The sequence below is a fragment of the Syngnathus scovelli genome, chromosome 22, assembly GCF_024217435.2.
Source record: "Syngnathus scovelli strain Florida chromosome 22, RoL_Ssco_1.2, whole genome shotgun sequence".
NCBI lineage: Eukaryota > Metazoa > Chordata > Actinopteri > Syngnathiformes > Syngnathidae > Syngnathus > Syngnathus scovelli.
In genome coordinates, this window is record NC_090868.1 from 4,211,388 (window position 1) to 4,227,906 (window position 16,519).

The following is a 16,519-nucleotide window of genomic DNA, read 5'->3' on the forward strand; positions in this document are numbered from 1 at the left end:
TGCATCATAAAGATCAAGTGTTCAACATTAAAGGTAAGTTTGCAGATTTGAGTCGTTTTGAATTCTCTGGCTCCCTTTTCATGTCCTTTAGTCTCAAACTTCTCGTGTTGCTCCACCAGAAGGTTGTAAAAAATGTTTTTTTTCATTCTTCCATGATTATATTTTATTTTTGTCAACTTGCATGCCAACAAAAAACAACAGCATCCTTGACAGAGGTACATGTACAGCCTCGGTGAGATGTATTTGACCTTTGACCCTGGTGAATTTAGGAATTGCTTTGTGTGTGTTGTATAATGAAATTTGCAGGAGCCTTTGTTGCAAATATTTTGGGGTTATTCCAAATTTTAATTCATGCCTGGCCAATATATCATATCAACATGTCTCCTTAAGCTACTACTCTACAATTGTTAGTAAAAAATAAAAAATGTAAATTCATAAACATCACAGGTATTCAGTTCCTTTCTTAAGAACCTTCAAGAATCGCTTTAAAAATTACATTTATCAGAATTTTTCTAGATTGCATCATTCACAAAGTTTCTTCAATGAACAGCAGAAACGTATCCTTTTAATTCCTTTTGTCTTTTAACTTCAGAAAATTTTAGCAAAAGTAGGTCCGTATAATAAGTCATATTAATAATGCATATTGCTTTTTTTTTTTTAAATCATATTGTGAGTAGACCTCCCACAACTTTGCACAATAGGACAAATTGGGAAAAATCAAGAAATAATAAATTATATGCAAGACTATTATTTAAAAGCTATCTTGTTGATTTAATTCGCTATTTTAGAAATGTTACCTTTTATGTATCTCATAACTCAGATAAATTTGTTTAAAAAATCATTCATTACTGACACCACAAATTTATACTGTGCTCTGCCTATTTATTTTAATATTATTGTTTTTAATATTACAATAATTAACACAAATAAAATGTAGTTATCAAATTAAATAAAAGGAGAAAAAGTCATATTATTTTGTGCTGTTTTATTCATCAATTCATCACTTCAAGCTGTGCCAAAAAATAATTTTCATTATGAAGAAATACAAAATAGTGTCCAAATCAAACACAATCCCGTCATCAAAGGTGCACTCAAAATAGACTCTAGTGTATTAAAAAATAAGCAGTTGTCTGTGAAAACAGGACAGCAACCATCTTTGAGTACGTTTTCCTATTAGTGAACATGAGTAATAGTTTTGGTCAGTATTATTTTAACGTATGATTTTTGTGCGTGTTGCTTTAGCTCAAAATTGCAAATTGATTCAACTATAATAAGTCTATGCAATCACTGACTCAATCACACACTATATAGGATTCTTGCCGGGTTCTTAAAGTTCTGTCCTTCCCTCAGATATCGAGTCTGCAGCGGCACCTGTGGGGGCGGAGCCAGAGGCCCCCTCTGCATCTTTGGACTGGAAAGCCAGCGAGGCCGAGTTGATGCAGTAACGTTTCCCGGTGGGCTTTGGACCGTCATCAAACAGGTGGCCGAGATGGGCTCCGCACTGCATTAGAATGAAGAGCTACTTAACTGATTTAGGAAATATTTCTTGTATACACAATGCTGATTCAAAACCATAGAATAAAAATATGTTTTGGAACCTAGGTCTAGAAAATGCATTGAAAACAGCAGGGGCCCAAATATTGAACCCTGTGGAACACCATATGAGAGTGGGACAGGGGAAGAGGCAATTTGCTGTGGTTAAAAGTTGTGTTATTTACACCAAATTATTTGGATTTATTGTTTAGAGATTAGTCTAGCCACAAAGTGGGAAAACCCTTGGCATCTCATCGGTAGTATAAAGTGCCGTTAGTGTACCTTGCCACAGGTAGTCTCCACTCTGTGCATCCCATAGGAGAAATCATCTGTCACCTCGATGGAATCCTGTTTCAGAAGGTCAAAGAAGGAAGGCCAACCTGCATGTATGTCATGAGAGAGAAAGTCATGTTGTGGTGATATATTCAGTTTGTGGTAACATTTTTGTCCGTTCAGGTTGCTCTTACCTGATCCTGAGTCAAATTTGGCTTTTGAACTGAAAAAGAAAACAAATATTCGCATGACAAAACATTTCTAGGCTATAAATACAAAACAATTAACATTAGAAAGGTCTTACCTGAACAACGGTGCCCCGCAGACTACACACATGTAGATTCCATCTTCCTTGTGGTCCGTGAATTCTCCTGTGAAGGCACTGTGCAGAAAGGTGGTATAAGAGGCAGAGGTGGAAAACGTACACCTTGACTGAATGGTACCTGCACCAAAAAAATAAAATAAAAATTCCCCACCAGTATTGGTTCCGGTACATGCTCCGAAACAGCAACACAGATACCAGCCTAATAGGGGTATCAGTGCAAAAATAAAGATATTTTATTATTAGCTATAAAGAATAGCCCTTATAATTGATAATTTAAAAAAATGAACAAAAGTGTTCTCGTACTGAGAAAGGGGGTGGAGTTTGATGTTCGAGGGCTAGCTTGCGTTGGCGTTTATGCTAACAAAACATAACAGTAACAACTAATGGGAAAAAAAATTCTGATTAAATGACCAATTGTTAAAAAAATAAAAATGGAAGCTGGTTAAACTTGAGTACACATACATGACAAATGTATTTAAAAATATTGCTATAATAATATTGTTTGTTTCCTTTACCACAGTTGCTTCAAGAATCAACAACAACCAATAATCGGCCTTAAATTCAGGGCCCGCACCTTTCTGTTCCTCGTTCCTGGGTCACGTGATACTGCATGGGCGTGAGACGTTTCTTCATCTCCTCCTGAGAGAAGGTCACCAGCCATGTTTTCTTGGTTCGAGCAGCTCCTACGGAAATCGTTGCAGTCAGCGATTAAGGTGTCGAGATTATTCTTTTCACTAAAACTGTTATTTTTCTGCTCATATGATCTGAAGCTTTAATTGTGTAATTATTGAAAAAAAAAAATCCCTTGAAAATCAAACCCACTCAATGCGTGCAAGCTGCAAGGAAGCAAAGCAGTGAACCATTTGGTTTGTATTGTTAGCGCCCAGATTCTACGCGTGAGACAACGAACAACACAAACAGCCATGAAACTAAAGCGTTAGCATACATCAGTGTTGATTTTTTCATTTGAAAATGCTTTTTTTTAAAGTAAATTATCGACTCGTTCTTGGAGTAACCATGATTCATTACCACGACAATCAAATATGGTGTTTGTTGCTGTTTTATGGCTAGCATCTGCGCTAATAGCACTGCTCAGCTAACGAGTTCTCAATCATTTTTGTTTTTTGTTTGTTGAACGGATTAATGGTTCCTAGAATTTGAGTATAGATGAACCTTGTGTGTTTCTTCTCTGCACCACAACCTAGTTGATCGACTCAACAGCGCCTCTGCTGGTTGCAGCCGAGCATTGCATGTCATTTTGCCTCAATTGCCACAAATCAACAATCAAAACCACCACACAATTGACAAAAATCAATTGATTGATAATTAGGCCATACTCAATTTCTATCCCAACTATTCTTTATTTAAAAATTAATCCAAATACCATTATCCCCAGTTTGTGACCTTGACCTTTAATACTTGAAGACTAAACAAACACTGCAAAATTTGGGAACCTCACTGGGACAAATTTAAGCCTCTTTACTTAAATTTAAGTTTGATCAGATCGACATGGAAACTCCCAAGCATAATTTATTTTCCCAGGGAGGTTTGTTCAAAATTAAGAAAACCAGTGAAAGCAGCACATTATTGTGAACACACACACAGACTGGTACTGTTAAGACATGCTGGCACAACAGCCAAATGTTAAGGCTTTTTTTTTTTTAAGAGAGGCAGAGCACAGCAGGCACATGGCACCCAGTCAGTGGACCTGAGGGAAGACTGCAGGACCTCAGAGTCACAGGCTGACTCTTGCTTATTAGATGGAGAAGATTGAAGCCTGACATGGCTGCTGAAGAGATACTCCAACCACCACTAGAATCAAAACACCCTCCTCAGCAGGGCTTACAACAAGGCCTGGGCTGGATGAAGAGGAGCAGACACAAGGAGAGATAACACGTAAAAGGTCACGATAACTGAGCGGGGTTGTCGGGGGGTTCCCGGGTCATGCAACACATAGAAAGCGATGGTTACGACTCGGAACGAACACCTAGAAAGGAAGTAAATTGTTAGCGGACGATGGCTGGATATCTGAGATTTAAAAGAAGGAAAATGGTAAGATGACAAATGAGTTTAGGTTACAAACAAACACTGCGCAGACTCTCTTGAGTAATAAAAAGCCTTTTGTTGAGACAAAATGGCGGCAGACAAAGGCTTCGTTTACATAAACAAGAATCACAAGTTGAGTGGAGATATTAGGTTAATAATACAATAAAACGGTTTCTTATATTTTGTTAAGTTACGGTACCTTCTATATGTTGAGGTTTGTGGTGACGAGGTTTTCGTCAAATTTAAAGGCTTTCGCTTCAGTTCCATCTTAGTGCAAATGAGAATGTAAATGGGTGGAAAGGTGGAAAATGGCGTTTGGAAATTGGACCAACGTAATGGAATGGGGTCGGACTTCCGTGTACTACTAAAGCGCAGGAAAATTTACTCTACCTAGCAGAATGGCCGACACCGCAGGGTGGCAGACTGAGCTGCTGCCTTGCCCTCTGAGATAGGGCAAGGCCAGGAAGAGCCCACGTCTGAGCAAGGCGGCCATGAGATAGTCACACTAAAGAAAGACAAGAGAGTAGGCTGGATTATTTTAAAATATTTGGACTACTATAATTTTTTGGGGTATTAATTTGAAAAGAGCCCGACTCGAGGTGAGGACGACTTTAATATTAATAGCTCGGCACATGTTAAATGAATAGAGAGGTGTAGTGTTACACGTAAACCATCCGAGAGGCATTGTTGTTTTTTGGAAACTAAGCTATGTGAATATATGTTTACAGTATTTTTATGGGGCAGTGGAGAAGCTGTGTGGAGTTGTCACATTTGTTCAGGTGCTAAACATGCTCCTGCAGGACTTTCTTAAAGCATTTATTAATGTCAGACCGACACTGAATTTATTTTAATATCTGCGTGGAAAATGAACAGTATGTAAGGGGTCAAGTATACTGTTCTATAAATCTAGTGGTAAAATTATAAAAACAGCTGGAGTCATCGAGAAGTCGCCATGTTGAAACGCAGACACTTTAGTGTGTATCGGTTCAACTTAGTCCCCAAAAGTTCACCACGTCAATAATAACTTTGTTATTGTCAAATGAAAAAACATTGAATCTCATTTATGTTGTACAGTAGACAAAAGCAATCGCTCGACTCTGCGTTTATGACATTGTTATTAACGTACCTGCAGCCCCTTTTGCAGCCTGAAATGCAAAGTCATCATTTTGGAAAAGCAGTATCGGTACTGTTAACTAAACATCAGAATTATTACGTCATTAAAATATGGAGACATACCAGTAGGGAGTAAGAGCAGGAATGAGAGGTAAAGAAAAAAGCGGCGGCGACAACCAAGTGACAGTCTGCCGGGGATTGGGTGAAACATGAGCCGGAGATGGGACAGACACAACCGGACAAGCTTGGTAACAAGTCCCGCGACACTTTCAGCTATGCAACAGCGCAGCTTCGGTTGCAGGACGTGTCCATTTATGGTCCCGACGTATCTGTTTTTGTTTAGAAGCTTTATTTAAAATCAGGATGTGCACAATATTTGTCAACGGTATATAAACGTGAATATATTTGATAATAAATACTATTTGTTTAATTTTAATGATTTGGCTTACCTGTTTAGACAGTTTATTCGACGTGAACAATAATATATATTAATATGAGTTAAAATGTACACAAAAGCTTTAAACAAAATAAATGCACTAAACAGGATAATCCTTAAAGAAAAATACAATAGAATCTATCGAGCGAACACAGTAATTAGAATTTTTCAATAAAGCTTCGTGTAAAAAAAAAGTTTATTTACAAAATTTGATGACGTCATAACTACGCGTCCGAGCTCCACATCGTTCCTCAGTTTATAATCTGCCGTTTTCAGGACAAAAGACATCTGGACCATTTTAACGATGAGCTGTGAAAAATATCCGAGATCTTCGATTGAAGATGACTTCAACTATGGCACTAATGTCGCTACAGCCAGCGTTCAGATACGTATGGGTATGTGAAGTTACACAATTGGTGAAAATTAGCCGCTAGCTAGCGGAAATGTATGCGGAATCACCTGACAGTGTAGCTAACGGGAATATATTCCTCCAAAATATCCATATTGTTACTTCGATTGCATGGATAGTCTTTCTATTTGTTTAGTTTCACTTTAAAGTCTATATTAGCGCTGCAATTTTGCCATTCCGGTTTTGTGGGTGGGAACAAGCTATTGTGTTGCTAATTGAAACTTTTCCAGATTTCCTGCGGAAGGTGTACACCCTCCTAAGCTTGCAGATCATTCTGACAACGGGCACATCTGCCCTTTTTATGTTCTCTCAAACCATCAAGGACTTTGTTCATGCCAGGTGAGCACCTCAAATTGGACCACTAGGTGGTTGTAATACCTATTATGAGACTCCATCATTGCACAACAGCGCTGGAGACATTTTATAAACAGGACTTTGGGTTTTACCTGTTCTCTTCCGCAGCCCTGCTGTTGTTTTGGTTTCCGCTCTGGGATCTTTGGCCCTGCTTCTGGCCTTGGCTGTTTACAGACACAAGCATCCCGTCAATCTCTACTTGCTGTTTGTATTTGTAAGTGATACGCTCTTCTGTATCTCCAGATTTCTGAGTGCTTTTATTGACTCGTGTGTCGTTTGCAGACTCTGCTGGAGGCGATCTCAGTGGCCACTGCTTGTAAGTAGAACTGAATACAGTGGTACTTTGGCGTAATGACACTACATTAATATTATAAACTCGTAAGCCTTTGCACTGTTGTGATAACGGCGCCGCTCTTTATATACAGTGACCTTCTACGAATACTCTACCGTGCTCCAAGCCTTGTTCCTGACCTGTGCCGTGTTCGCTGGACTGACTGCTTACACCTTTCAATCCAAAAGAGATTTCACTAAACTGGGAGCAGGGTAAATTGGCTCGAAAAAGGGAAGAAACGCACGTTGAGATTTGCAGTGTATTTGATTTACTCTGTGTTGCAGCCTTTTTTCCTGTTTGTGGATCCTCCTGATTGCAAGCGTTATGAGGGTGAGTGGGTCGACTTGCACGGCGTCAATGTCATAGGACCCCCTTTCTCAAAACTGACAGTTTTATTTGGTCTGTCTCTGTGTTCTTTTCAGGTGTTTTTTAACAGCGACAGCACAGAGCTGCTGTTCGCCGGAACCGGCGCGTTCATCTTCTGCGGTTTCATCATCTACGACACCCACCTGCTGATGAAGCAGCTCTCCCCCGAGGAGCATATCTTGGCCTCCATCAATCTCTACCTGGACATCGTCAACCTCTTCCTTCACATTTTGCGTATCCTAGACTCGATGAAGAAGCACTAAAAAATAGTCGGTGCCTATTTGAATAGCTTGAATTCAATCAGTCGGATTGTGTTTGAGATCTGACAACATGGCCGCCCTTGGTTTTAACACTGTGGGCAGCTGTACTGGCAATTTATTCTTTTGCTTTCGCTTTACACTCAAATCTGGTGGGTAAATTGTTATAAATTGAAAATCTCTTCTGAAGGGATCAGATTACTGTTATCCTGTTATGTGCTGTAATACAAGAAATGGAATGTCTTTGTATGTCTATTTTGAATATGCATTTAATATCATTGCTCTAAAAACACTTTAAAATGTACTCTCTAGATGTGCAATATTTAACATGTAATATTTGTGCGGGATTGATCCAATTCCATTGTGCACTTGCACTATTAACAATGTTATTTTTAATTCAGATTAATTATGGACATTATGTGGGTTTAATGGCAGTTCTTGTGTTCTGGCTTTGTTGAAATTTAATTTCTCTCACTATGGGGCAAATAAAAGATTCTCCAATGTCAAACCAAACAAATATTAAGTTGTCGTCTTTTGCGTGATCATAAGTGTATGTGCGATTTCAGAGTACAACTGAGACATATTATGAGACATTTGTTTTCACTGAAAAAATATTGTCAACAATTAGCATTTTAAATAGTGGAGAATATCTCTTCATTGAAAGATAGCTTCAATTTATATTACCAAGATTTTTAAGTTTGGCTTAATGTATAGATTTGTTTTCATTTACAATATTGTCGTGAACGTACATCATGTGAATACAGAAAATTGAGGACATGTATTTAAACGTTATTCTTTTCAAATAACTATTTACCAGGTCATAAATGAACAAAGAAAAACTGGAAGGAGTAGTTTAATTGATGAAAGAGAGTACAAATCTTTTAATCATTTTATTTCCTCTCCCCAGAGATGTAATAACTTTAAACGTCTGCCAAAGTTTTGGGTCTAATCCAATTAGATCACGGCAGCCTGTCACTTTACTACGTCACTTCCGCCCTAAAGTCCTTTGCTTGAGTTGGACTAAGATGGCGTCAACGCAGTTAACGGACGAGGAGCTTTACTCTGAATTGAAGCGCCTCGGTTTCACTCCGGGTCCGGTTACCGAAAGCACTCGGCCGGTGTATTTGAAGAAGCTCAAGAAGCTTCGCGAGGAGCACCAACGAGGAGTTCGAGTCGCCAAAACCCGCAGCGGCGCGGCCGTCAACAGCAGTGGCGGCAACACGGCGGGAGACAGGCCAGCCAGCCATAACGTCACGCACCTGAGCTCCAGCAGGAGACCGGGCCGGAAGTCCACCGTTCTCGGCTTCAGCTCGGACGAATCTGACGTCGAAGCTCCGTTAATAAGGAAGGCTCTCAACCACGGCGGGGCGCCGCGGAGGAGCCCCGCTTTAAAAATAAAGCTCGATAAAGAGAAAAGTCGACATGGCGCGGGGAATCCACTGAACAGCAACAATTCTACGTTGGCTCCGGGGGGTAACCGACGGATCTCCTCGTGTTGGGGACCCGGCGTTAAAACGACTGCCGAAGCGGATGGAGTGAATTACGATGAATCTGAGGACGAATTTGAAAGGGGCCTGGAGAAGTCCTCGCGCTCTTTAAATGGCAGTAGGGCGTCACACTTGCATACAAGTAAGCTAGCTGCTGGGAATTACTCCGACTCCGACGAAGAGGCGGCGGAAGAGGGTTGGGGCCTTGGTGGAGACCCACAGCGGGATAGTCTGGAGCCCAGACGGGGCCACGCGAAGGCGCCGAGCCCACCCGGGAGTCTAAACATGGTGAGCAGACGGAAGGAGGGGGCTGAGAGCGACGACGCGATGAGAAGCTATCCGAGGAAGACCATCTACGTGTCGCTTAACGACAACCATAGAGGAGAAGCGGAGAACAACCACGCCGACCGCCAGGACGTCAGTCGCTTCAGCATTGGGCTGAGACCGCGATTTTCCAAGTACAGCAGCCTGGCCAATACCTACAGCGGCAACCACTCCAACCACACCACCCCCAACCACTCATACAGCCAGCCCCAGAAGGAAAAGCTTTCTTCTGCACCGGTGGATGAGCTTTTCCAGCAGTTCAAAAGGGAAGAGGTGGCCACCTCCAGCGGGTTCAGTGCCCACTACCTGTCCATGTTTCTCCTCACGGCTGCATGCCTCTTCTTCCTTGCCCTGGGCTTCATGTACCTCAGGATGAGGGGCACTGGATCATCAGAGGTGGATGGAGTCAGTAAGTAAACATTCCCGCACTCCTGCAACTTTAAAATCGAGTGCCGCTGATAGAAAACAAAGAAGAGATCACAGAAAATCATTACAAGCCAAACAGGCATTATAATATGAGCAAGTTCCATTGCACCACAAGTAAACAAACCCATATCTGTTGAAGATGTTCGACATGTGAGTAACTCAAACATATCAGCTACAAGATTTATCTCCGCCTCAAAGCAAATTTATATTCTGATTTCTAGTTCCAGATGGTTAAACGGCCGCAATAAAGCGGCCGATGACTCACTTATTTAATGGCGTCCTCCAACATACCCTGATTGAAGAAAAAGCAAATTTCCTGAAACCGGTTGAGCTTGTGGTCTCGCTTTAAGATTTATTATGAATGTATTCCTTCTTTTGTCGCAGTTAAGAGTCATCCTTTTGGCATCGAGTTCGACCAGACGCATGTAAGTACACTTTTTTTTTTTTTTAGCAACAACTATATATAAAACAGAGATTAGATTGTTTTATATTTTAATTCTTCTCTTCAACAGAACAAGACCGTTAGGGACCTCATCTTGAACCTGCTGCTAGATCTCCATGATCATCTGGCGCACATCGCTGGTGGGTATCAATGTTTAGCTTTCCAAAGCTGCTGTTAGTATTTGGTTTGATAGCTGTAACATAGTGGATTTTTCCTATTTAATCAAGAACCTCCTTGTAATCAACTTTCGTAAAATCCAAAATGATTTTGTTTTTATCATACTGCGGTATTGCCAACGTATGTAAGTTTCACATGGTGTCCCGCAGGGGTCCGTGCTCGATCCCTGTGCTCTTCAATCTATACCTGCTTCCTTTTGCTAGTATAATTTAAGAGGAAGTTGTCACAAAGCACTCATATTTTTTTTACAGGCCAACATGACTGTGGAGATCAGCAATATCCCAACAGAAGTCTGTCCATAGAAGAAGCCTCTGCTTATTTGACGGTATAGTCGTTAATGAATGTGGCCAGTTTTCACAATGATTGAAATTTGTCGTGTCGTCTCGTGGTGAGATTCATAATTGTCAATCTCCAGACTCAAAATGCGACGTTTGAGGACTTAGTCTACACGTCGCTTGAATGGATCATCAAGACAGGCCAAGACGTTGGGATAAGGTAATGGAATGGAATTTATATTTGCACATTGATTATGGCATCATCGGTATTGATTCTGCGCGTGCAATTTGTAGGCTGTCCGGTAAGGTCGCCGATGAAACAATGACCGACGTGTCCGAGGTCGCTTGGCTGGAATCCACGCATCCAAGGATGTCCTTCACGTGCCGCTTCCGCCGAGCTTTCCTCACCGTCATCAGCAGAGTTTCCCTCCTGGCAGCCGGTAAGACGTCAACTTTTTTCCGTAGCCTCGCCATCCATGTTCGCCTGGTGATGTCATTATAATTTAAGAGGAATTTCCCCCCCACACACCCTAAGTGGAATGCCCGTCATGTTTCAACCTGCATGTCTGTACGCAGCGGTCGGCGGCGTGTGGGGCCTGGTGTGCTACGTTAAGTATCGCTGGAGGAGAGAGGAGGAGGAAACCAGACAGATGTATCACATGGTGGAGAGGATCATCGGTAAGAAGGAAGGACTGTGCATCATCAAAGTTCCTCAACAAATAAATAACCTTGACTGTGTGTTTAATGTTGTTCAGATGTTCTAAAGAGCCATAATGACGCTTGTCAAGAGAATCAAGATCTTCAGCCGTACCTGCCTATACCCCACGTCAGAGACTCCTTGGTTCAACCTCAGGACCGGTTAGTGGGGGGGCGGTTGGGGTGGTTTAAAAAAAAATGTCAACAGGACTTGTTGTATTAGGAATGTTAGCAACATAACCAGCACATACGCTCGTCCCGATGAACAAGTGAGAAACACTTGTGTTGTCTTGTAGGAAGAAAATGCAGAGAATCTGGGAGCGGGCCGAGAAATTTCTGTCGGCCAACGAATCCAGAATTCGAACGGAGCGCGTGAGAATCGGGGGATCCGACTTTCTTGTTTGGAGGTGGATCCAGCCGTCTCTCAGCTGCGACAAGACCTCCAAAGTTTGGCAGGGAGAAGGTAAAGGCACTGAAAAAGCATCACGGCTCTCCTGATTCATCTCCATTGGGTGTCAAACTTGTTTTGATTTTGAATTCTCAGCTTTCACTCTCGACTGGCGGAATTCGCCACCAAACAGCCTGACGCCGTGTCTGAAGATCCGGAACATGTTTGACCCCGTCATGTGAGTGCCTCGCTCTGCCGACGTCGGTGGCGAGCGCTTCACAAATGCTTTTGTTTCCAGGGAGGTCGGGGAGAACTGGGATCTCGCCATCCACGAGGCCATCCTGGAGAAGTGCAGCGACAACAGCGGCATCGTCCACATCGCGGTGGACAAGAAGTGTCGAGAGGTATTCACACGCCGCCGCCGGCGCCACGTCCCCGACGTCGGTGATTTCACAGCCACTCTTCTCAACAGGGCTGCGTGTACGTGAAGTGCCTCTCCGCCGAGCACTCAGGGAAAGCCTTCAAGGCGCTTCATGGCTCTTGGTTTAATGGTAGGTGACACCAGCGGGTGAAAAAAAAAAAAAAGTCCAGCGGTGACGGGCGGTACTTTTGCGCCGACAGGTAAGCTGGTGACGGTGAAATACCTGCGTTTGGACCGCTACCACCAACGCTTCCCGCAGTCAAAGGCCTGCAACACACCCCTGAAGGCCTCCAGCCTCCACGCAAACGCCACGAACACTACGGCCAGCTCGCCCACGCGCGGCGCGGCCAACTCCTCAGGCTTCTCGTGAGAAGTTTTTCCCTCTGTCGGTCCTTTCTAACAGGGACCACGTAATGTTTTGTTTTTTTACATTTCTATATGACTTATTTTCCCAGAGTCTTTTCCAGTGTTGGTTTTTTACAAATGTCGGTATCGGAACTGTCCCGGATGTAACTATTTTCCCTCTGGGTTTGTTTAAATGCGTGCGCAAGGACTCCTATCGCGCGTCTCTTCCACAGTCGGCGGAGTCGACCGCGCCTCGTAGAGAATATACCGTACGGCCGCCGCATGCATGGGCCTCCGTGTCGGAACCCAGATTTCCTCCCGTTTTTTTTTGACGAATGAGCAGAGGACATGCTGTAAATACATGGGAATGACGGCACAAGCTTTATGAAATAACCTGCATTAAGAGCAAAACACAAGCCTCTGCGCCCCCCCCCCAACCCCTTTTTTTAATCGTTGATGCAGCTGTTTATTGTTACTGTTTATTCCTTCTTTCCCCTGATGCCCTCCATCTTAACTTGCAGTGCTCCTGACATCACAGAATCAGGGGAGTGTCGTCTTGTACATTTCCCCCGAAGCTTACTTCAGTTGTAATCCAATATTATATGTTACGAGTGTATTATTTACCTCTGTCAAGTCTGGCCCTTTCTTCTCCCCTCCGATGATTTTTTATTTTTAACGTCTCCTATCTCGCCCCTTTTAAAATGATGCCACCGTGACCTTTGGAGCACTCTAAATACATTGATAGTTTGTTACTTGTAATATTCCAAGCTCTATTAAGAGACATAACTGCTATTTTTTTTTTTTTACAGCACCTCTTTATCAACACTAAGATGCACCTAAATCAAGTTTCTAAATGCAGTGAGTTGAAAGTCGCATTCAGTATTTGCAGTGTACAGTTGTATGAATGATGCACATTGACAGATGTTCACAACCTGGTGCAAAACAGTTAGCAGCAAACATCCCAACCGTGCCTTAAATGTGTGTTACCTTTTTTTTTTTTTTTTTTAAAGATGGGCACTGCATCGCTGTGGGGAAATGTTGAAACTGGTTTAAGGGGGTAAGGAAAGCTGGCCCTAGATGTAGTTTTGGTAGATTTCTGAGATTTGGTATTTTGTAGCAGTTTTGTCTGATTTATTAAACCAAATGCTCCTCTATTTATTTTTTTTAAATCAGCCATGGTGATGTACTATTTGATGTCACTAGAACTGTTACATAATGTGTTAGCTTGTTTTGTTTTTTTTTTCTTTCCATTAAGGATTGACCTTACATCCGCTGCCAGACAATTGTCAGGATGTGTAAAACAATAAAGATCACTTTCAGTAAAAAGGTCATTGTTTTTTATTTAATTTTTGAGTGGGGGGGGCACAATATATTTTCAGATTTCTTGGCTGGCGGGGGCACAAATATCTCTACCCAAACATGCAATCCAATTGTTAATTTAACATTGTAGCATTATACTTTTTATCAATTATTTTAATTGAGTTTTGATGAACGACCACTAGGGGTCAGTGTTTAGTATTTTTAGAAAAAAAAAGACCATGTACACAGTAAGGCTTTTTTTTATGTATACGTACATAAAAATCTGCACGAATTTTATTTCTCGGAGCCATTACTGCATAATTTAAATGCATATTTACTTTATATCTTTTAATCCGTGTAAATTAGGAAAAGATTAGCAAATAGAATTCCACCGAGCCCATCACAATTGTCTTTTGTTTTTTAAATGGCGAATGTGTTAAAATGAAACCAGCCTGCTGAATTGTTGACGTCGCATTTGTTAAACCAGAAGATTCACATTTTCAGGGTGCAATTAAAAAGAAACACACACACACACGCCCGCAGTGGGCGGGCTCAAACACAGTATTTCAACTGCGCAGTTTGTGCCATTCTTACTTTCGATATCATTGCTTGCTTCGAGTGTAAACTGCACATTTCTCGAGTTACATTGGAGCCTAAAATCCGATCCATGGTCACTTCAGACATGAAGTTCGTGGTAATCTTCGGATTTCTAACAGCTGTCTACTTGGTGGACTCCAAGTTCCGTAAGTATATGATTCAACATAATTTTGCGAAATCGTTTTTTTTCCTTAAATTAATAACTATAAATAAGACTGATTCTTCTGTAAGAAATATTACAAAAAATATGGAGCACAAATTGAGTTCCTGCTTCCGACGAAGTTAAGTTTCGTTTTCTCGGAAATCACCCGACGAAGTGACTCCACCCTCATTTGAAAAAAACAATAGGATACTTCGGACTCTTTACTAGGCCACAGTAGGCTAATAAAATAAGATAAGGCTCATAAAATAAGAAAGAATAAGGATATTTTACCACAACTGCTTGTTCATAACTAAGGAATTAAGTTTTCACAGTGGATATCAAAAGTCTGCACACCCATGTTCAAAAGAATAGACTAGAACATGTCGGAAAAAGCGTACTAGAACATCTGAACTTTCATTTGAGATTAATTAAAAACACTTTTGATAGGTGTTTGAATGTCGTTAGTTAATTCCGATTCTCAAGTGACTTCCTTCTTCTCTGACAGGATATCAAAAGTCTGCACACCCATGTTCAAAAGAATAGACTAGAACATGTCGGAAAAAGCGTACTAGAACATCTGAACTTTCATTTGAGATTAATTAAAAACACTTTTGATAGGTGTTTGAATGTCGTTAGTTAATTCCGACTCTCAAGTGACTTTCTTCTTCTCTGACAGAGGCCCCGACTGTGCAAGTATACAGTCACTTGCCAGCAAAGTTCGGAGAGCCGAACATGCTCATCTGCCACGTGAGCCAGTTCCATCCCCCGGACATCACCATCCAGTTGTTCAAGAATGGAGAGGAGCTCACAAAAGCCAATGAGACCGACTTGAGCTTCGGAAAGAATTGGCATTTCTATCTCACCAAGCATGCTGAGTTCATGCCGATGAGGGATGACAAATATTTCTGCAGAGTCACCCATGCCTCAAGTCCTCCCCGCAATATTGACTGGGGTGAGTAAAATTGATCACAATGGAAAGTCCAAAGTCGAACGCTGCTACATTTTGCAAATTATTATAAACAGTTATCCAAGAAATTGTTCTCATCCGTATTTATTTTAAAGTATCAGCGTTACAATATCAAAGTAAATATTCACCATGATGACGTCACAAAAAATTTAACAAGAATCTTTTTTCTTTTTTTATCAAATGCGTATCAAAATAATTTTTAAGTGTATTTTCTGTTTTTGTAGTCATATTTCATGTAAAATTATATTATCATAGTTACAGATTATATTTGACATTTTCTATCAATGCTACTTGATGCAAATTTTGATGGCCTCGTTAGAATAATACAATGTTTTGTTTTGTTTTCTTACAGAAGCCAATATGTGAGGATGCAAGGGCCATCGATGTCGTTCCATCACAATTCGGCCAGAATCATAAAGTTGCCACTTCTCACCCTTTTTCTGCATTTAATGTGACGCTACACTTGGGCTTCAACTAGCGATGTTTTCAGAGTATTTCAAGACCGACTTTCTCAGTTATGTTCTTATCCTATTCCTAAACTCACAATTCAAGGGCAATAATCACATTAAGGAAAGAAAATGACCATAATTAACCTTTTTGGTCACTGCACTATAATCCATTGAGATGTGTGTTTGATGATCAATGACAATGACCTATGTAAGTTATGATCCATCCATTTTCTGTACCGCCTTTGGTCGCGGGTGCACTGTAGCCTATCCCAATGATGATTTTGTCAAATAAAAATAAAAAGACATCTGGTGTTACCTTTCTGTGTTTATAAATATTGAGCAATATACAATCTTTGATACTTTAATATGTTTTAATATATAACATTATTCGATGGATTAATACATAAATTCTAAAAAAAAAATATATATAAGGCAAACGCCAAAACAAGTCAATCAAGTTATTCCAAACGGAATAAAAGAATCTGGAGTAACCCAACACCAAAAAACAGGAGTGTCGGGTCACTACTTCCGCGTAATTATGGCTCTGGTTTCGTTAATTGCACCGAGGCATGCCAACTTGCGGGTGGAGTTTGGTTTTTGTTTTCAAATCCACCTCGCACCGCCCGCGCAGCACAGGCGTG

The 16,519-nt window shown here is 41.2% G+C and overlaps 4 protein-coding genes across 4 annotated transcripts; 3 read left to right on the top strand and 1 right to left on the bottom strand.

Moving 5' to 3' along the window:
• Positions 1-970: 970 nt before the first annotated feature.
• Positions 971-6,023, bottom strand: msrb3 (methionine sulfoxide reductase B3). The gene is made up of 8 exons (XM_068649682.1): positions 5,955-6,023; positions 5,414-5,563; positions 5,304-5,322; positions 2,706-2,814; positions 2,111-2,188; positions 2,001-2,029; positions 1,816-1,913; positions 971-1,501 (listed from the first exon to the last, which is right to left on the bottom strand). The coding sequence occupies exons 1-8, from the start codon at positions 6,021-6,023 to the stop codon at positions 1,328-1,330; spliced, it is 726 nt and encodes a 241-aa protein (XP_068505783.1). The 3' UTR covers positions 971-1,327.
• On the top strand, positions 5,920-7,960 carry tmbim4 (transmembrane BAX inhibitor motif containing 4). The gene is made up of 7 exons (XM_049761301.2): positions 5,920-6,121; positions 6,366-6,474; positions 6,598-6,703; positions 6,772-6,805; positions 6,915-7,032; positions 7,105-7,150; positions 7,243-7,960. Exons 1-7 carry the CDS (start codon positions 6,031-6,033, stop codon positions 7,447-7,449), a joined length of 711 nt encoding a protein of 236 aa, XP_049617258.1. The 5' UTR covers positions 5,920-6,030; the 3' UTR covers positions 7,450-7,960.
• Positions 7,961-8,447: 487 nt separating this feature from the next.
• lemd3 (LEM domain containing 3) lies at positions 8,448-12,493 on the top strand. The gene is made up of 13 exons (XM_049761248.2): positions 8,448-9,663; positions 10,065-10,105; positions 10,193-10,262; positions 10,551-10,624; positions 10,715-10,794; positions 10,869-11,014; positions 11,151-11,252; positions 11,330-11,432; positions 11,567-11,733; positions 11,815-11,896; positions 11,957-12,062; positions 12,131-12,209; positions 12,280-12,493. Exons 1-13 carry the CDS (start codon positions 8,469-8,471, stop codon positions 12,447-12,449), a joined length of 2,415 nt encoding a protein of 804 aa, XP_049617205.1. The 5' UTR covers positions 8,448-8,468; the 3' UTR covers positions 12,450-12,493.
• A 1,803-nt stretch (positions 12,494-14,296) lies between these two features.
• Positions 14,297-16,193, top strand: b2m (beta-2-microglobulin). Its single transcript, XM_049761313.1, has 3 exons — positions 14,297-14,466; positions 15,139-15,414; positions 15,782-16,193. The coding sequence occupies exons 1-3, from the start codon at positions 14,391-14,393 to the stop codon at positions 15,793-15,795; spliced, it is 366 nt and encodes a 121-aa protein (XP_049617270.1). The 5' UTR covers positions 14,297-14,390; the 3' UTR covers positions 15,796-16,193.
• The last annotated feature ends 326 nt before the right edge of the window (positions 16,194-16,519 follow it).